This window comes from Limanda limanda, chromosome 15 (assembly GCF_963576545.1).
Source record: "Limanda limanda chromosome 15, fLimLim1.1, whole genome shotgun sequence".
Taxonomy (NCBI): Eukaryota; Metazoa; Chordata; class Actinopteri; order Pleuronectiformes; family Pleuronectidae; genus Limanda; species Limanda limanda.
In genome coordinates this window covers 26494715-26515254 of record NC_083650.1, presented here as the reverse complement: position 1 = coordinate 26515254, position 20540 = coordinate 26494715, and the positions used below count along the sequence as shown (strand labels likewise).

General features: G+C 45.3%; 2 protein-coding genes across 2 annotated transcripts in view; both read right to left on the bottom strand.

Annotated features, from left to right (window-relative positions):
* Window positions 1-292, bottom strand: part of psda (pleckstrin and Sec7 domain containing a) — a 28160-nt gene extending 27868 nt beyond the window's left edge. Inside the window, exon 1 of the mRNA XM_061086898.1 lies at window positions 215-292. Within this exon, the coding sequence (XP_060942881.1) occupies window positions 215-292 (78 nt within the window). The remainder of the gene's footprint in view (window positions 1-214) is intronic.
* Window positions 293-2974: 2682 nt separating this feature from the next.
* nfkb2 (nuclear factor of kappa light polypeptide gene enhancer in B-cells 2 (p49/p100)) lies at window positions 2975-19695 on the bottom strand. The gene is made up of 25 exons (XM_061087007.1): window positions 19661-19695; window positions 17846-17974; window positions 16128-16167; window positions 15583-15658; window positions 15335-15375; window positions 13935-14033; window positions 13663-13814; window positions 13478-13584; window positions 12184-12342; window positions 11954-12058; window positions 11782-11870; window positions 11172-11310; window positions 9641-9766; window positions 9312-9500; window positions 9089-9230; window positions 8891-9005; window positions 8607-8814; window positions 7781-7950; window positions 7440-7542; window positions 7189-7364; window positions 4796-4877; window positions 4474-4649; window positions 3912-4023; window positions 3632-3822; window positions 2975-3583 (listed from the first exon to the last, which is right to left on the bottom strand). Exons 2-24 carry the CDS (start codon window positions 17860-17862, stop codon window positions 3752-3754), a joined length of 2694 nt encoding a protein of 897 aa, XP_060942990.1. The 5' UTR covers window positions 17863-17974; window positions 19661-19695; the 3' UTR covers window positions 2975-3583; window positions 3632-3751.
* Window positions 19696-20540: the final 845 nt, after the last annotated feature.

The window sequence follows — 20540 nt, the reverse complement described above, 5'->3', positions numbered from 1 at the left end:
AGAGAAGATCAGATCAATTAAAGAATCTTTTGGTTTAATTTTTCTTATTTTTCTATTACTGTCAGTAAAAACACGACTGTCTTACAAATATTAAAATTGTAAAATGATCAGCGCCTGTAAATAAAGTCGACGACGCGTCTCCACTTCCTCCAGAAATGAAGCTAAAATATCTCAGATCAAAACGCTGCCATCTTGTGGTGATGATGTAATTTGCAGTCAGCCTGTGCTGTTGTGGTCGTGGGCTGGAGCCATGGCAACGAGGTCCCGCCCACAAACCCATCCGACAAATCATGATCCAGTCTCAGCCTGTTTTTATATCGTCAAATAAATAATTCTAACCAAACTTTGAATCAGTGAGATAAGAACGATCTGAAATGACAGAAACCATCTGTAAACATTTATTTAACGTCTGCTTTGACTTTTAGTTTCTCCATGTCCCATCTGCTAACATGGAGGACACGTGTGACCTTTACACCAGGGGTCAAGTTATCTTAATGATGGATCACGTGCTCTGGAGATTCTCACGTTATTTGTGATGTTAACAGGATTGAATGTTTATTATGAAAGTTGTGATTGCTAATGACAGTTAAGAGAAGCATCACTTCCTGTGCTGGAGCCTGGATTGACCTTCACCTCCTGACCCCTCACATTCAATCTGAACCTTCATCCACAAACTCACAACACCCGAGGAACTCCCAGAAGTCCTTCACAAGTCCCACACTTTAACGTGTCTCTTTGTTTTTATACAACCAAATCATCCTTGTACCTTATTTCAAAGCTGTTAATAAATCACAAAGAGACACTTTACAGTTCGGCCGGTGAATAATCCAGCGAACAGCAGCTCCCTTACTCCAACGTGGACTCTTCCAGAACCTGAGGTCGGTGCTGGTCCTGCTCAGCGGGCTGGACCAGCGCTACGAGCCGGGCACCGTCCGCTCAGAGCCCGGGGGAAGGAGAGGGTTTTCCCGCAGAGACGTGTGAGTACCGGAGAAGAGAAGCGGCCGAACGAAGCAGGAACCTCCAGTGGATCAGAAGGAACCTTCAGGTCCACTCCTCTCTTTGTCTGCTGTGCTGGATCTCAGGAGGAACGTTAAACCCAGGTCTGATCGATGGGACTCCGCGTTACTTACCTTCCAGAGGACGGGGCGGGACGAGCAGCGTCACTGACCCGGGAAACCGGGAGAGGAACCGGGATGCAACCGGGAGAAGAACCGGGAGAGGAACCGGGACGGAACCGGGATGGAACCGGGACTCTCTGAACCGGTCAGCGGTCCCCCGACCCGCGGCCAGATGTAACGGACAGCAGAGTAACAGTAACGGGCAGCAGAGTAACGTTACATGCCGGTGAAGAAGAGCAGCTTCTCTCTCTTCCTGCTTCTCTTCTTCTTCCCTCTCTTCTTCCTGCTTTTCTTCTTCTTCTCTTGTGTTTTTTACGCGGTTTCTTGACATTAGTTTACGTTCTCCACGGTGACTGCGACTTCCGCATCGTTCCGGTGACGTCACGACGACGTATTGAAACGTCAGAGCGGAGACACCAGAATGAATACACGGACGCACACACACACACACACACACACACACAGACGCACACACACACACACACACACGCACACACACACACACGCGCACACAAACACAGACATGCAGACACACACAGACATACAGACATGCAGACACACACACACACACACACACACACACACTCACACACACACACACACACACGCACACACACACACACACACACACACACACTCACTCACTCACTCACACACACACACAAACACAGACATGCAGACACTCACACACACACACACACACTCACACACACACACACACACACACTCACACACACACACACACAAACACAGACATGCAGACACTCACACACGCACGCAAACGCACACACACGTATATACACACACATAGACACACAGTGGGAGAAACAAACACATACATCAGTGTGAAGAGTAAATTGTCAGCAGGTTCCTCATGTTCCCCAGGTTCCCCTGGTTCTCCAGGTTCTCCAGGTTCCTCAGGTTCCCCAGTTTCTCCAGGTTCTCCATGTTTCTCAGGTTCCCCAGGTTCTCCAGGTTCTTCAGGTTTGTCAGGTTCTTCAGGTTCCCCAGGTTCCCCCGGTTTCTCAGGTTCTCCATGTTCTCCAGGCTCCTCAGGTTCTCCATGTTCCTCAGGTTCCCCAGGTTCTCCATGTTTCTCAGATTCCCCAGGTTCTCCATGTTTCTCAGTTTCCCCCGGTTCTCCAGGTTTCTCAGGTTCCTCAGGTTCTCCAGGTTTCTCAGGTTCCTCAGGTTCTCCAGGTTCTCCATGTTTCTCAGGTTCCCCAGGTTCTCCAGGTTCCTCAGGTTCTCCAGGTTCTCCATGTTTCTCAGGTTCCCCAGGTTCTCCAGGTTCCTCAGGTTCTCCAGGTTCTCCATGTTTCTCAGGTTCCCCAGGTTCTCCAGGTTCCTCAGGTTCCCCAGGTTCTCCATGTTTCTCAGTTTCCCCCGGTTCTCCAGGTTCCTCAGGTTCTCCAGGTTTCTCAGGTTCCTCAGGTTCTCCAGGTTTCTCAGGTTCCCCAGGTTCTCCAGGTTCCTCAGGTTCCCCAGGTTCCCCAGGTTCCTCCTGCAGTGACACAGACTCACCACTGGGCCGCTGAAGGAACGTGTCCTGGTCTGATGTGGACTCTGAGCGTTTCTCTCTGAAGGTCGGAGGATGTTCTACTTGTTCATTTGTCATATGATCTTCACACAGCTTCATTGATAGGTGTTCCTGGTGTCCTTGGTCCCGCCTGCAGGTGGCGCTGTGTGTCCATCATGGTGTGAAGGGTTAGGGTTCCTAATGATCCAGGTCACATGACAGTGACATCATCAGGCTCCAGAACCTCAGTAAACAATGATGTGATGACATCATCAAGTTTAGAACATCTGGAATCATTGAGTCAAAGAGGGGATCACTCATCACCATGACAACAACCTTTAACATGTGATTCCATAGGAAGGTTTTTATTTGTCACACGTTATTGTACTTATCAGTTTTTTTAATTTTTCATGTTCTTTGAAAATAGACAAAACATCTGTGAGACGTGCTGCGTTCAGGAGCCCACGGAGAAGAGGAAATTCCAGTTTTGACAGAGGTGAAGAAGCAGATCAGTTCTTCATGTATCACACACACGCACACACACACACACACACACACACACAGACACACACACACACAGACACACACACACACACACTGTAAACACAGCACAGATTTATCCTGACAAATAAAGTCTCTGCAGCCGACGTCTGTTAAAAGTCATAAAATGAAAATAAACTGAAACAATTCAAAGAAGAACAAAATATAAATTAATGAAAAATGCAAATAAGCTAAAAAAACTGACAAATGTTAAGAAATAAAACACATTTCTTTCTGTGAATTTGTATTTTCATTTAAAATGAATTAAAACAAAATTTTAAGGGTTTTCTTGAATTATTTTAGTCTCTTTTTCTTGAACGATTGTCGTTTCCTCCACAAGTGAAACAACAGAGTCTGTGAACCAATCAGGGCGAGTCTGCACAGTGAAGTCCACCTGTGCACAGACCTGGACCTGGACCAGGACCAGGACCAGGACCAGGACCAGGACCAGGACCAGGACCAGGACCAGGACCAAATCGGACCAGGACCAGGACCAGGACCAGGACCAAATCGGACTAGGACCAAACAAGACCAGGATCACATGCATCCAATGTCACATTTCCTTTCTTGCCCATCACTCATTGGCTACCGGTGGCTCCTCCTCTTCCATTGGCTGGCTGCCGAAGCCGCTGTCGACGGTGGCGTCTGATTGGACAGAAAACACAAACATTGAGAGCAGTTTATACGTGAATATAACGACACGGGACTCGGACTCTTGTGTTTTTTGTCATCACCTGTGTTGTGTTTGTCGTCCCTCAGCTCGGAGCTTCTCAGCAGCTGGACTCCGTCGGACAAACCCAGCGACTGGAGGGCGTCGACCAGGCCGTCGAGTGGCCCGCCCCCCAACTGCACACAAACACACAACATCAGGACCAATCCCATAGAGTGCCCCCCCAACTGCACACAAACACACAACATCAGGACCAATCCCATCGAGTGGCCCGCCCCCCAACTGCACACAAACACACAACATCAGGACCAATCCCATCGAGTGCCCCCCCAACTGCACACAAACACACAACATCAGGACCAATCCCATCGAGTGCCCCCCCAACTGCACACAAACACACAACATCAGGACCAATCCCATCGAGTGCCCCCCCCAACTGCACACAAACACACAACATCAGGACCATCTACACAATCACGTCCGTCTGCAGCTCGTCTCCCACACCTGGAACCAGCTGGTGTGGCTCCGACCTTCAGACTCCGACCTTCAGACCAGGTTCCTCTGACCCCGCTGCCGACCTGGTGACGGACCGCTATCTGACCTTTGACCTTGATGAGCGTGGTTACCTTGTAGTGCTGCAGCAGGTGGTGGCACGGCGTGGCGCTGTCCTGGTACAGGTGCGTGAGCGTCAGCGTCATCATCCCCAGCTTCTCCGCCAGTTTCCTCCAGGGGACGTCTCCGACGCTCAGCACGTCCACCAGCCGGGACAGCGTGTCCTCGTCCAGGCCCGAGCAGTCCCGCTCTGCAGGGACACGCCCAGGGAATCACAAGCAGTCACTCACAAAGACAGACACGTTCTAAATGTTCCAGCCGTAAAAATAACATTTCAGTTTGTCAGTGAAAGCCTCACAGCAGCTGACCTCTGACCTTCACACTCCTGGGACCAACCTTCACTGCTGCTTGACTTGATCCTCTTGTTGCCATGACGACCGGCCTTTGGACTCCGCCTGGACGTTAACAGGTTCTTCACCTGAGGAGACAAGGAGACAAGGAGGCAAGGAGATAAGGAGACAAGGAGACAAGGAGGTAAGGTTACAAGGAGACAAGGAGACAAGGAGGCAAGGAGATAAGGAGACAAGGAGACAAGGAGACAAGGAGACAAGGAGACAAGGAGACAAGGAGATAAGGAGGCAAGGAGATAAGGAGACAAGGAGGTAAGGTTACAAGGAGACAAGGAGACAAGGAGGCAAGGAGATAAGGAGGCAAGGAGGCAAGGAGATAAGGAGACAAGGAGACAAGGAGACAAGGAGACAATGAGACAAGGAGATAAGGAGGCAAGGAGATAAGGAGACAAGAAGACAAGGAGACAAGGAGACAAGGAGATAAGGAGATAAGGAGACAAGGAGATAAGGAGACAAGGAGACAAAGAGACAAGGAGATAAGGAGACAAGATACAAAGAGATAAGGAGATAAGGAGACAAGGAGACAAGGAGATAAGGAGACAAGGAGATAAGGAGACAATGAGACAAGGAGATAAGGAGGCAAGGAGATAAGGAGACAAGGAGATAAGGAGACAAGGAGGCAAGGAGATAAGCAGACAAGGAGACAAGGAGATAAGGAGACAAGGAGACAAAGAGATAAGGAGGCGAGGTGACAAGGAGACAAGGAGATAAGGAGACAAGGAGGCAAGGAGATAAGGAGACAAGGAGATAAGGAGACAAGATACAATGAGACAAGAAGATAAGGAGGCAAGGAGATAAGGAGACAAGGAGACAAGGAGACAAGGAGGTAAGGTTACAAGGAGACAAGGAGACAAGGAGGCAAGGAGGCAAGGAGATAAGGAGGCAAGGAGGCAAGGAGATAAGGAGACAAGGAGACAAGGAGACAAGGAGACAAGGAGACAATGAGACAAGGAGATAAGGAGGCAAGGAGATAAGGAGACAAGAAGACAAGGAGACAAGGAGACAAGGAGATAAGGAGATAAGGAGACAAGGAGATAAGGAGACAAGGAGACAAAGAGACAAGGAGATAAGGAGACAAGATACAAAGAGATAAGGAGATAAGGAGACAAGGAGACAAGGAGATAAGGAGACAAGGAGATAAGGAGACAATGAGACAAGGAGATAAGGAGGCAAGGAGATAAGGAGACAAGGAGATAAGGAGACAAGGAGGCAAGGAGATAAGCAGACAAGGAGACAAGGAGATAAGGAGACAAGGAGACAAAGAGATAAGGAGGCGAGGTGACAAGGAGACAAGGAGATAAGGAGACAAGGAGGCAAGGAGATAAGGAGACAAGGAGATAAGGAGACAAGATACAATGAGACAAGAAGATAAGGAGATAAGGAGACAAGGAGACAAGGAGGCAAGGAGACAATGAGACAAGGAGATAAGGAGACAAGGAGACAAGGAGACAAGGAGATAAGGAGACAAGGAGATAAGGAGACAAGATACAAGGAGATAAGGAGACAAGGAGACACGGAGATAAGGAGACAAGGAGACAAGGAGATAAGGAGACAAGATACAAAGAGATAAGGAGATAAGGAGACAAGGAGACACGGAGACAAGGAGATAAGGAGACAAGGAGGTAAGGTGACAAGGAGATAAGGAGACAAGGAGATAAGGAGACAAGGAGATAAGGAGACAAGGAGATAAGGAGATAAGGAGATAAGGAGACAAGGAGACAAGGAGATAAGGAGACAAAGAGACAAGGAGATAAGGAGACAAGATACAAAGAGATAAGGAGATAAGGAGACAAGGAGACAAGGAGATAAGGAGACAAGGAGATAAGGAGACAAGGAGACAATGAGACAAGGAGATAAGGAGGCAAGGAGATAAGGAGACAAGGAGACAAGGAGACAAGGAGATAAGGAGACAAGATACAAGGAGATAAGGAGACAAGGAGACACAAAGATAAGGAGACAAGGAGATAAGGAGATAAGGAGACAATGAGATAAGGAGACAAGGAGATAAGGAAATAAGGAGACAAGGAGATAAGGAGACAGGATACAAAGAGATAAGGAGACAAGGAGACACGGAGATAAGGAGATAAGGAGACAAGGAGACAAGGAGATAAGGAGACAAGGAGACAATGAGACAAGGAGATAAGGAGACAAGGAGATAAGGAGACAAGGAGATAAGGAGACAAGGAGATAAGGAGATAACGAGATAAGGAGACAAGGAGACAAGGAGATAAGGAGACAAGGAGATAAGGACACAAGGAGATAAGGAGACAAGATACAAAGAGATAAGGAGACAAGGAGACAAGGAGACGAGGTCACAACTTTTCCAGAATCTTTGACAAAAAACTATTAATTTCAAGAAGAAGAAGAAGAGCTCGTTACCCTTTGACATTTAGCGAGGTCTAGGGGGGTGTGTCCTGCTGGTCTCTTGCGAGGGTTGATTGGCTGACAGGCGACGGCCTCCTGTTCTGTGATTGGTGCATCTTCGTCTTCGTCTTCTTCTTCTGACGAGTAGTTGAAAAAGAGCGGCTCGTCGTTCTCCATGTTCTTATCAGCTCCTGGAAAACAGTCGTGGTTAAATCAGCGTTTGTTTGTCATGTTGTGTTTTGCGTCCGTCAGCGGCGGCGTCTGACCTGCTGCGATGAGCATGGAGCAGAGCGTCGGCGAGCCCAGACCGGCCGCCAGGTGGAGCGCCGTGTTCCCTCCAAACGTGCAGGCGTTAACGTCGGCCTTCAGCTGGAAGAGAGAGAGAGAGAGAGAGTCACTCCCCGGACCTCAGTCCGACCAGCAGGGGGCGTCCTACAGGCTCTATTCATACAAAAAACAGTCCCTCCTGGCAGTAGTCATGACAACAGCTAATGGTGATTCAACCAATCCCTGTGAACTCTGAGTGACATCACAGTTTTATCTAATCACTCGACTTTTCCACAAATGTGACATCACAGACAAAGGTAAACATGACGTGTGACCTCACCTCGGTGATGAGCGTGCACGCCACCTTGAACAGGTTCTCTCTGACGGCCAGGTGGAGGGCGCTGTTTCCACTCTTCTGCTCGGGTGCGTTGATCTTGGCTCCTCCCTCCACCAGCAGGCGGAGGCAGCGCTCGCCGTCCCTCCTCACGGCCAGGTGCAGGGGGTGGAGACCTGGCAGATAAACAGGAATAAAATTAAGTGAATAATGATCGATTGATCATAAAATTACAGCATTAACGTTGTGAACTTTTAGTTTTATTGTCTGTGGAGACGTGAACATTAGACTGAAGCAGATGTAAGCGACCAATCACAGACCTCACAGAGCTCTACTGGACATAATCTAGGTTTCTGTTATGTATCGTGTAGAAACACTTTAAACATAAAGTAACAAACTGGTTCTTCTCATGAAGTGAATCCTGTTGTTGTGTTGTTGTGTTGTTGTGTTCAGGTCCATCAGCATGTGTGTGTCCTGGGAGAGGATCCTCACATGGGACTGAGCTTCACTCACTGATCACTAACTTTCTGACTCGTGTTGAGTTAAGAACAGGAAGTTGATCCTTTAACATCTGTGAGACAAACTGTGAATATGAGACTAATATCATGTGATTGATTGAATGACGGAAACTAACCCGAACCCAATTTTATAAATATTATATTATTTATATTCTGTTCATCAATCATCAGGTAACTTATTGTTTCAGCTCTTCATCAGACTGACAATGATCATAACTTTTTTCATTATTATGATTGTTAGTAGTAGTAATATTATTCTACCCAGGAACTGACCACATGATGAGTAACTACCAATAAGGATCAAGTCCTCTCACCGTGGAAGTCGGCGCTGTTGACCAGGTGGGCGTGGTGTTCCCCCATGTGAGCCAGCAGGGGGCGGAGTGTTGCGCTGTCTCCGGCCAGCGCCGCCAGGTGCAGCGGGCTGCGGCCATCTTTGTCCACCAGGCTGAGGTCCGCCCCGGCCCGCAGCAACACCTCCACCACCTTCACCTGCCGCGTGATGACGGCCAGGTGCAGCGGCGTCTGCAGGGGAGGAGTCAGAGGTCAGGTGGGACGGTTCAGGTTAGAGACAGGTCGGAGGTCAGAGGGGCGGGGCTACCTGTCGGAGGTGATTGGACACGTTGAGGACGTTTTGCTGTTGGCTGCTGAGCAGAGTGTGAACCAGCTGCTGGATCACACCTGCCTGCTGGTGGATGACGGCCAGGTGCAAAGGACTGTGGGAGAAAAAGCAGGTGGAACTTTGTATCTCCAGATGTGGTGGTGATGTCATCAGCCAGACAACAAAGTCAGCACTCACGTGTCTCCGTTGCCGTCCTGGACGCCACAGAGGTGTCTCTGGATAGCCAGGAGGACGCGGGCGTCCCCGGTGCTGCAGTACTGCAGCAGGGCGGCGGCGGTCTGCCTGGCGCCCTGAGACGCTCGGCTGTGGAGCGCCGCAGCTGGAAACACCACGCACAGCGAAGGTCACGTGTTAACGAGCGAGGACACAGGGGGTCACATGATCAAAGTCTGAAACTCACCAATCTGACAGAGCTGCTGCTGGAGAGGCGTCTGTCCGTCACTCTGCTGCTGGGCTACATCTGTCTGAGGGGTGGAGCCTGACATCTGAGCCCCTCCCCCTCCAGTGAAGCCAGTGAAGCCTCCGGTGAAGAAAGCTCCTCCTCCTCCTCCTCCTCCTCCTCCGTTCATCTGCTGGTTGAACTGAAATCCTGCAGGAAACATCCTCAGGTTCACATCGTAATAACGTAGAAATATAAATATATATACAATAATATGTATAAGATATACATATAGATATGTTACTTTGTGTAAAACTCAAAGGTTAAATTCCTCCGTCTGTCGTTCTTACCTCCTCCTCCTCCTCCTCCTCCTCCTCCTCCGAACCCCCCGGCTCCTCCTCCACCTCCTCGCCCTCCTCTCCAGGATTCATAGTGAGGCAGCGGTTTCTGCTTCTTCCTCAATACCTCCTCTTTATCTAAGAGAGAGAAGACAAGAAGGAGAGGAGAAGAGGAAACGAGGAAACAAGGAGAGGAGAGGAAACGAGTAGATGAGAAGAGGAAACAAGGAGAGGAAACGAGGAGAGGAAACAAGGAGAGGAGACAAGGAGAGAAGAGGAAACGAGTAGATGAGAAGAGGAAACAAGGAGAGGAGAAGAGGAAACAAGGAGAAGAAGAGGAAACGAGTAGATGAGAAGTGGAAACGAGTAGATGAGAAGAGGAAACAAGGAGAGGAAAGGAAACAAGGAGAGGTAACGAGGAGAGGAAACAAGGAGAAGAAGTGGAAACGAGTAGATGAGAAGAGGAAACAAGGAGAGGAAACGAGGAAACAAGGAGAGGAAAGGAAACGATGAGAGGTAACGAGGAGAGGAAACAAGGAGAAGAAGAGGAAACGAGTAGATGAGAAGAGGAAACAAGGAGAGGAAACGAGGAGAGGAGAGGAAACAAGTAGATGAGAAGAGGAAAGAAGGAGAGGAGAAGAGGAAACAAGGAGAGGAGAAGAGGAAACAAGGAGAGGAGAAGAGGAAACAAGGAAACAAGGAGAGGAGAGGAAACAAGGAGAGGAGAGGAAACGAGTAGATGAGAAGTGGAAAGAAGGAGAGGAGAAGAGGAAACAAGGAAACAAGGAGAGGAGAGGAAACGAGGAGAGGAGAGGAAACGAGGAGAGGAGAGGAAACGAGTAGATGAGAAGTGGAAAGAAGGAGAGGAGAAGAGGAAACAAGGAAACAAGGAGAGGAGAGGAAACAAGGAGATGAGAAGTGAAAAGAAGGAGAGGAGAAGAGGAAACAAGGAAACAAGGAGAGGAGAGGAAACAAGGAGAGGAGAGGAAACGAGTAGATGAGAAGTGGAAAGAAGGAGAGGAGAAGAGGAAACAAGGAAACAAGGAGAGGAGAGGAAACGAGGAGAGGAAACGAGGAGAGGAGAGGAAACGAGTAGATGAGAAGTGGAAAGAAGGAGAGGAGAAGAGGAAACAAGGAAACAAGGAGAGGAGAGGAAACAAGGAGATGAGAAGAGGAAAGAAGGAGAGGAGAAGAGGAAACAAGGAAACAAGGAGAGGAGAGGAAACAAGTAGATGAGAAGTGGAAAGAAGGAGAGGAAACGAGGAGAGGAAACAAGGAGAGGAAACAAGGAGAGGAAACGAGTACATGAGAAGTGGAAAGAAGGAGAGGAGAAGAGGAAACAAGGAAACAAGGAGAGGAGAGGAAACAAGGAGATGAGAAGTGAAAAGAAGGAGAGGAGAAGAGGAAACAAGGAAACAAGGAGAGGAGAGGAAACAAAGATGATAAATTGTCATCTTTAGCCAAAACTTAAATTTAGTTGTTGCTCACTCAAAATGTGACCTGTGCCCTTTGACCTTTGACGTCCCCTCAGCGTGGCACTGACCTTGGACGTGTGGGATGTAGGTGAACTGTTTGGGGTCGCTGCTGTCGCCGGCCTTCTTCCTCTTCAGCTGCAGGAAGACGGTGACGGGACGCTCGATCTCTGCGCTGTGATAGGCCGGCGTCTTGAACACGATGGCGTACTGAGGAGAGAGAGGAGACCATCAACACTCATTTTCATTCTAAAGTTTAGCTCCACTAGTTATTACAGATCATTTGCATTGTTTATTAAATATCGTATTTTGTTAATTACAAATTTAATGAATGAACGTGTACTTTCTAATCAATTTCATTTTCTTCACTGTCGATTGACAAAAAAAACACGAAGCGATTGACTTTTACTGTGAAAATCTGAGAAACTTCATGTTTGACAGGTGGAAAAAATGTCTGACTATCAAAATAAAAGCTGGTTAATAAAAGACAAAAGCATTTGAAACTTGAAACCAACTTCTTCAGTCTAGAAGTTTGAAAACATGTTGTTGTTTTGTTCTTTTATTCTGCATGTTGTTGTTTTACAATGTTTTGTGTTTCACTGGATAAAGACACACACACACATGCATGCTCACACACACAATCACACACACACGCACACAAACACACACACACACACACACCTGTTTGTGGACATCAGTGGGGGAGAAGTCCCCGAACGCCTCCCATCCTCCCTCGTCGTCCTCCTCGTAGAAGCGGATCTCGATGTCGTCTGTAACGAGCAGCACAAAGCATGATGGGAAATCACAGGAAGAGGAAACCGAGCGACAGGAAACGAACACACAGCGTCGCGACCTTTCTGGACTTTGTCGCAGAGCAGGAAGATCTCGTCTCCTCCGAGCACCGAGCCGCACGTCTTATCCATACGAGAGATCTTCAGGTTGGAGGCGTTTGGCGACTCTGAAACACAAACAGACCGTAGATTGATATTTAATAAATAAATATGAACAAATGAATCATTTTTGAATCAGTGTGTTGACTGGCACTCCACTGCAGCGCCCCCTGTCTGTGGTGTGTGGACTCACTGCTGTCGTAGATGGGGTTGGACACGACGGGTTTGAGCGCTCGGGTGAATCCTCCGTTGCTGTCCTGCAGGTAGGCCGTGAACTTTAACCTCACGATGTTCAGGTCCATGACCTTCCCAAGATCCTTAGCGTCCTTCAGACACACACTGTCCTCGCCGTCTGCAACACACACACACACACACACACACACACACACAGGGTTTTTATTGAGGTAACATTGTTCAGATGTGTCTTGTTACCTGTCAGTGTGTGTGTGTGTGTGTGTGTATGTTGTTACCTGTCAGTGTTTTGTGTGTGTGTGTGTTGTTACCTGTCAGTGTTTGTGTGTGTGTGTGTGTGTTGTTACCTGTCAGTGTGTGTGTGTGTGAGTGTGTGTGTGTCTGTGTTTGTTGTTACCTGTCAGTGTTCTGTGTGTGTGTGTGTGTGTGTATGTTGTTACCTGTCAGTGTTTTGTGTGTGTGTGTGTGTGTGTTGTTACCTGTCAGTGTTTGTGTGTGTGTTCTGTGTGGGCGTGTGTTTGTGTGTGTGTGTGTGTGTGTGTGTGTTGTTACCTGTCAGTGTTTTGTGTGTGTGTGTGTGTGTCTGTGCGTGTGTTGTTACCTGTCAGTGTTTGTGTGTGTGTTCTGTGTGTGTGTTTGTTGTTACCTGTCAGTGTTCTGTGTGGACGTGTGTTTGTGTGTGTGTTCTGTGTGTGTGTGTGTGTGTGTGCTGTTACCTGTCAGTGTTCTGTGTGGACGTGTGTTTGTGTGTGTGTGTGTGTTGTTACCTGTCAGTGTTCTGTGTGGGTGTTGTTTGTGTGTGTGTTCTGTGTGTGTGTGTGTGTGTGTGTTGTTACCTGTCAGTGTTCTGTGTGGGTGTTGTTTGTGTGTGTGTTCTGTGTGTGTGTGTGTGTGTGTTGTTACCTGTCAGTGTTCTGTGTGTGTGTGTGTGTGTGTGTGTGTGTGTGTGTGTGTGTGTTCTGTGTGGACGTGTGTTTGTGTATGTGTTCTGTGTGTGTGTGTGTGTGTGTGTTGTTACCTGTCAGTGTTCTTTGTGGACGTGTGGACGTGTGTGTGTTCTGTGTGTGTGTGTGTGTGTGTGTTGTTACCTGTCAGTGTTCTGTGTGGATGTGTGTTTGTGTGTGTGTTCTGTGTGTGTGTGTGTTTGTTGTTACCTGTCAGTGTTCTGTGTGGACGTGTGTTTGTGTGTGTGTGTGTGTTCTGTGTTCTGTGTGTGTGTGTGTTGTTACCTGTCAGTGTTCTGTGTGGATGTGTGTTTGTGTGTGTGTTCTGTGTGTGTGTGTGTGTGTTGTTACCTGTCAGTGTGTGTCCTTTGTGTCTCCTCCTCTCGTCTCTCAGCCTCTTGCACAGAATCTCAACGACACCTTTCTTGGTCACGTGAAGAATTCCGAGGTTACTGAACCTACAGGAAGTGACATCATTACTCACTGAACATTCTGAGCAAAAACACTTCCTGTCTGTGACGCGATTGGTTACTGACGAGGCGGTGAGGTCGTTGGGGCCCACGTCCAGCGTACAGGTTCCCTTCTCCGTGCAGTGGCGGCCCACCAGACTGTGGGCGTGGACTCGGGGGGGGTCTGTGTGCGTCACCAGCTGAACTTCGACCCGAGCGTGACCCACGTAGTTATTGATCTGAGACATCGCAAAATACTGAGGTCAAAATCAAACATCAGGTCATCAGGTGTCATATTTGAGCAGAAATGGATTCTGTGGTTATCACAAGGTTATGAAAGGTGTGGTCCATGTTTCCACCTTCACAGTCGGGTAGGTTCTCCTGTTCTTCTCACTGGAGGCCCCTGGTAGCCCCCCATGGGACGGACCCTCACACTCATAACGGAAACGAAATCCCCTCTGGTAACACGCAAAACACACAACATCAAACACACACACATAGACACACACAGGAAACGTGTTCTCACTTTGCACCTGACAGTGTCCAGGTGTCATCTGCACAAATGTCATTATTATATTTAATCTTATTTCACAAACAGAAACATTTATACGAATAAGTTGGGGCTGCAACAGTTTATGATGTGTATTTACTTTCTACCTCTAGGTGGGGCTACATGTTCTAGTAACAATAATTCATCTTTAATCCTCAACATTATTCAAAACGGTTTTAACCACGTGAAGTAAAATATTTATGATTATTTGAACCAATTTTCTATTAAATTTAGTCGATTTCACATTTGCTTCAGTTTGATTCAAATTGACTCATTTTGTTCTGTTTTTGTAACATTGATTATAAACATTATTGCGTTTGGTCGGTTTGACTCGTTTTTTCAGTTTCACATGAACCTGCTTTTTCTTTTAATGATTCATTCGCAAAAACCCAGCGGAGGAGGCGGAGTCCTCGTGGTCACGTGACCTTTAGCAGCAGAAACTCCCTGACTTCCTGTTTGATCTCATGTTGGTAAATGACTGATGGGAAAACCCTGGATCAGACGAGTGAAACGATAAACCTGAGGGAGGCGTCACCTCTACAAGTCTCATCTAGACTCTTTGAAAGTTTATAACAATACATATCAACTGATATGTTACATATTTATAAAACATATATCATTATAATAACAGCTTATTCTGATTTTACGGTGATTTGGGGGATTTTTTATCATCTCACTTCATACTACAGCTTAGTGTTTGATTGGTTATTATTATAATCATGTTATAGTATGAACACTGCAGGATATTAAACATATTAAACATATACATTTCAAAGCATAAAGTGAAATAATTGACTTATTCAGATTCTTAAAGTGCAAAGATTTCTGTTGTTTACATTTTTATATAATATTATATTAATAATATAGTATAATATAATAATAAGAAACATCTAGGATGTTAAGATATTTTCTGATATTTTCTAAACCATCAATTATACAAGAGAATAAATGCAGATTAACTGATAATAATCAGTAGACACAGCCCTGCTTTATATAACTTATATATATATTGAATATAACTTATAACTAATAGAAGATTAGTGGAGGAGACAGACTATAACGTGGTTTGGGATTAGTCAGTAGGTATAAGACAGTATCGTCAGCGTACAAGTGGATCCTGCTGTGCTCAGGATATCCGATGTTTATTTAAATAATGTGTTGATGTTATTATATGATTGTTTGTATAATGATCACAAATATGAGTCTCACCTGTTTTGGCTCCTCGATGATCTGAATGTAGGGACCATGAGCTGAAACACAAGTCAACAGATGTTTGTTAATCAGCGTCTCAGCGACTGAAGCTTTCTCCAAACATCAAGTTTCACTCTTTCTCCAGCTCCACCACCTGGAGGTGGTTTCCCTCATCACTCATTTAAAGCTCTGATGAATAAAGTTCATGAGGAAAGAATCTGTCGGTGAGCTACGGTGATGATGTCACTGTCCGGCGGTGAGCGCACCTGTCTCGGGGATGTAGGGCTCGGTCTTGATGTCCACCGGGGGGATGTAGTCGTACGGCATCAGGTTCAACTGCAGCTGGAGAAGAAGAAAGGTTTTCAACAAACCTCCTTAAAATCAAAATCAAATCAACTGTTTTAACATATAACTGAAGGAAGAGCTAACAGCTAACAGCTAACAGCTAACAGCTAACAGCTAACAGCTAACAGCTAACAGCTAACAGCTAACACTTAGAAGACTTGAAACTAGAGACTGAGACACAAACTCCTGAATGTTTACTGACGTTATAAAGAGAGAAGTCACTTTCTATAGAAACTACCAGTGGAGTCGCCCCCTGCTGGTCACTACACAGAAGACAGGTGTCACTGTCTGGACCCGGTGTCTACGAACATTTGTATTAACAGTCTACGATGCTAAAATAAGAAGATTAACAAAACAGTTAGAGTTCTTCTACTGTTTCAAACAAAGTAATAAATGATTCAATCATTCAGAACATGTGACGAGTTGCACGTGAAACTTTTAACAGATGAAAATAATCTGGACTCACGTCGTTATCGTAGACGTTGATGTACTGAGCTTCACTCATCCTGTAACGACACACACACACACAGACACACACACACACACACACACACACACACACACACACACACACACACACACACACACACACACACACACACACACACACACACACACACGAGGATTAGACCTGACGGTTATAAACAGGAAGTGTGTGTGTCTGTGTGTGTGTTTGTTTGTGTCTGTGTGTGTGCGTGTGTTTGTTTCTGTGTGTGTGTGTGTGTGTGTGTGTGTGTGTGTGTGTGTGTGTGTGTGTGTGTGTGTGTGTGTGTGTGTGTGTGACCTGACTTACTTTAAAACCTCGGTGACAATCAGAGAAACAACAAATAAAGAAAAACCTGCCGCGGCTTCATGACAGAAATACTCTTCTTCTTCTTCTTCTTCTTCTTCTTCTTCTTCTTCTTCTTCTTCTTCTTCTTCTTCTTCTTCTCTGTTCTCTCTCTCTCCCACTGTGTGTCGGTGTCGTTTTACCACCCTCCCTCCCCTCGTCTGTTTTCAGTCACTTCCTGGAAGTGGCAGCGTCGAGGAAAACCCCCAGAATTCCAGACCAGTGCAGGAGGGGGAGGGGCTAAACTTAATGATGTCACTACTGCTGACAAGTACACAGAGAGAGAGACAGAGAGAAAGGAAAGAGAGAGCGAGAGCGAGAGACAGAGAGACAGAGAGAGAGAGAGAGAGAGAGAGAGAGAGAGAGAGAGAGAAGGAGAGAGAGAGAGAGAGACAGAGAGAGAGAGAGAGAGAGAGAGAGAGAGAGAGAGAGAGAGAGAGAGAGAGAGAGAGAGAGAGAGAGAGAAGGAGAGAGAGAGACAGAGAGAGAGAGAGAGAGAGAGAGAGAGAGAGAAGGAGAGAGAGAGACAGAGAGAGAGAGAGCGAGCGAGCGAGGTCATTTCCTGCCACTAGAGGTCTCTCTCTATCAGAACATTAACTGAAGCTGGTGCAGCAGCAGGGACGTGCACAGACGTGTTGTGGGTCAGAGGTTCAGGATTATTTATAAAAATATATTTCAAACTAAAAGTTACATGTAGAAGCACATCTCTGATTTACTTTGCAATTTATTTTGACAGAGGCTCAACATTAACAAACCAAACTCCAGACTGGATCTATTTTTAGTTGCAGCAATTAGGTTTCAGTAAAATACTGAATAGATTAGAAAACTAGAAAAAAATATTTAGAAAATGCTCAAATACAGCATCTTTATCGAATCTATTACAAGAAAGGTCGTGAACTTTGAAATAAATAATCTGACACCACAAGGCAATCAAATGAAACGCATCTTTTCACTTTGATTGATTGATTGATTGATTGATTGATTGATTGATTGATTAATTGATTGATTGATTGATTGATTGATTGATTGATTATTCTCCTCCTGTCACATGACCTCCTTCATGAAGAACCCCAGCCTCAGCTCCCAGTAGAAACAACATGGAGAATGAAGTGTGAGCGACCCGTTGTCTTTCTGCTGCTCAGCTGAAGTCTGTGTTCTACGATGATACAGCAGTTTACACGGACACGTGCATGCTCAGTGCACGTGAGTGGTCATGTGATCTGCGTTCTCAGGCGTGTTCATGTGGACAAACATGCTTTTAGATTTGTTTAAGTAGTGAGGATGAAGCTCGTCCCATGTTTTTTGACTCTGCTCTTCCTCCTCCTCCTCCTCATCATCATGCTAATGAAATGTACCTCAGAGCTCCGGCCATGACGCAGCAGACACCGATGAAGAGGAGGGGGATGAAGAGGAGGGGGATGAAGATGAGGACTCTGCTCCCGGCAGCAGGAAGCTGATCTGCTCTTCCTCCTTCAGGGATTTTCCTGCAGACACCAAACAAAGTGTAAACGTCGACTGTGAGAGTGAGAGTCGCTGCATGTGATGGAGTGATGTCGTAAAAACATCAGAGGGAATTTCCACTCTCCCTCCTCCTTCTCTTCTTCCTCCTCTCCCTCCTCTTCTTCCTCCTCCTCTCCCTCCTCCTCCTCTTCTTCCTCCTCTTCCTCCCTCTCCTCCTCCTCACAGCTGATTATTTAGAGACAATCCTCAGTTCCTCTGATCACTGTCTGCCTGACATGGTTTAGCTTAGCTTAGCATAAACACGCAGCTGCTAGCTTTGAAACAACCGCTCCGACACTGACGATGACGCAACAAATCCACGAACACTGTGGGTTTCAGTCGTAGCGCCCTCTGCAGGACAGTGCAAACTGAGTAGGTACGTGTTTCACTGATCCAGGCGACATAGACCATCATGCATTGCTCACATGCTGAATGGATCAAATGTTCAGACAGAAAATAGGTTTTAGAAAATCTATAAGTGTAAAAACATTTCCGTTGAACTTCGACCTTTGACCTCAAACTTGGAATCAGTTCAGAGGCTTCAGGTAAAGACTGATGATGTCACAGCAGAGCGACGACAGCCCCCCCGCTCTGCGATCGAACTCAAGGACCAGACGGACCTGAGCTCAAGGTCAAGCCACAGTTTCAAGGACACACGTCACCATGGCAACAGTCACTCAGTAAAGACTTCTCTGACGAAACTAAGAAAAACTCAAACAGCAGAAACTGAAACAACCGGAACCAGAAAAGTCAAAACGTTTAAAATCTAACGAGCTGAACATTTGGTCAATTCGCTGATTGACACGACGTGAACCTGCAATAATCCAAATAACTGATTAATCATATTTATCATTAATCAGTAAAAACTGAAGTGTTGAGAATATTTGTTGTTTGTTTAACAAATTAGTTTTAAGAAGAATAGGACAATCAATCAACTGAGAAAATCATGAGCAGGTTAATTGATAATAAAATAAATATTTAAACTGACCCATGGTTCAATGTGACTCAAATGTCAATCTCTTACTGTTGTTTATTGACCAGATATCACATTCACTGTTTATCAGAAGTAATAAGCCTCAGAGTGTTTAAGACAAATTAACCTGAATCATCTAAACCACACGACAACAAAAATTACAACAACACAGGAAGAGAATCTAATAAAAAAGGGATTTTTCCTCAGTAACACACACACACACACACACACACACACACACACACACACACACACAGACTTTCTTCATGTCTCATCTCAGTTAAATATCATTGAAAACAAACGCATATTTATTCAGATTTTCCCATTGCATTAAAATCATTAAAATCATAATGATATTTAATAAAGAATCCTCTGCATATGTTCAGGAAACATTGAATCATGTCTGTGAATCAACACGTCAGATTAAACTGAGAGTAATGTGGAGACAAACATGTGAAACTGACCTGAAACTAATATTATTTAGATATAAAACTAATATTAAACTAACTATCAACATGAAACTAATCTGAGACTGACATTAAACTAATACTAAACTAGCTTCAAACTAGGTTTAACCAGACTAACTGTTAACTAACCTTTCATTCAACTACACTGACATTAAACTAATATTAAACTAGCTTCAAACAAGCTAACTAGCAACGAACGGAACAAGAACAGTAGCATGAAGTTGTTTTACCTCTGAATCTGTTGGATGTGAACGTTTTTCTTCTGTTTCAGTCAAAAACAAAAAAATAATACAAAAACACGCTGTCACACACCTGAGACAACTTCCTGTGTATACCTTTCAAAATAAAGTCAGAATTAAGTTTCCCCTATAACTTTTCTGTTTGTAGCAGATAGAACAGATGTCATCTGATTAATATAATATATTATTTATATAATAGTGTATAATTATAATTAATTTAATTTCATTTAGCAATTTTGTGTCTGTTTTTTCTTATAGAAATTCAAACTGAAAAAAATGTAAAACATGAAAAACTAAATAAATACAACTTATAGAAAATGGAAACTAGACTAAACTCAATGAAACAAATATATTTATATATTTAAAATATTAGATTCAACATGAGGTGTCTGGTGTATATAACCACCGCAATTACATATCAAAGTGTAGACATATAATTAAAATGATGTGGAAATATTTCAATGTTCACAAATGTTTGGATTTAGATTTAAATTTTAAATGTAAGTTTTTTCATTGACGGTTAAACATTTCTGATCATGTAAACGATTAAACAAAGCTTTTATTTTGATGGTTATCCCGCGGGATCGGAAGTAGGTATCGGCTGTTATACACGGTCTGACGCAGCTCCGTACTGTTGTCATGGAGACCGGTGCCCGTCAATCAGAGCGGAAAGCCCCGGAGCTGGAGGGGAACTCCGGAGAACGAGTCCTCTGATTGGTGGAAGGGGGAAACCCCGCCCACCAGAAAAACACACACACACACGAACGAGCTTAAATGTAACAGCAGCTCATATTTAAAACACTAATGAAAATATTTTAAAAACAAAGCTTGTGTTTGCGTTTTGCCTATTGTTTTGAAAGGTTTTATAGAA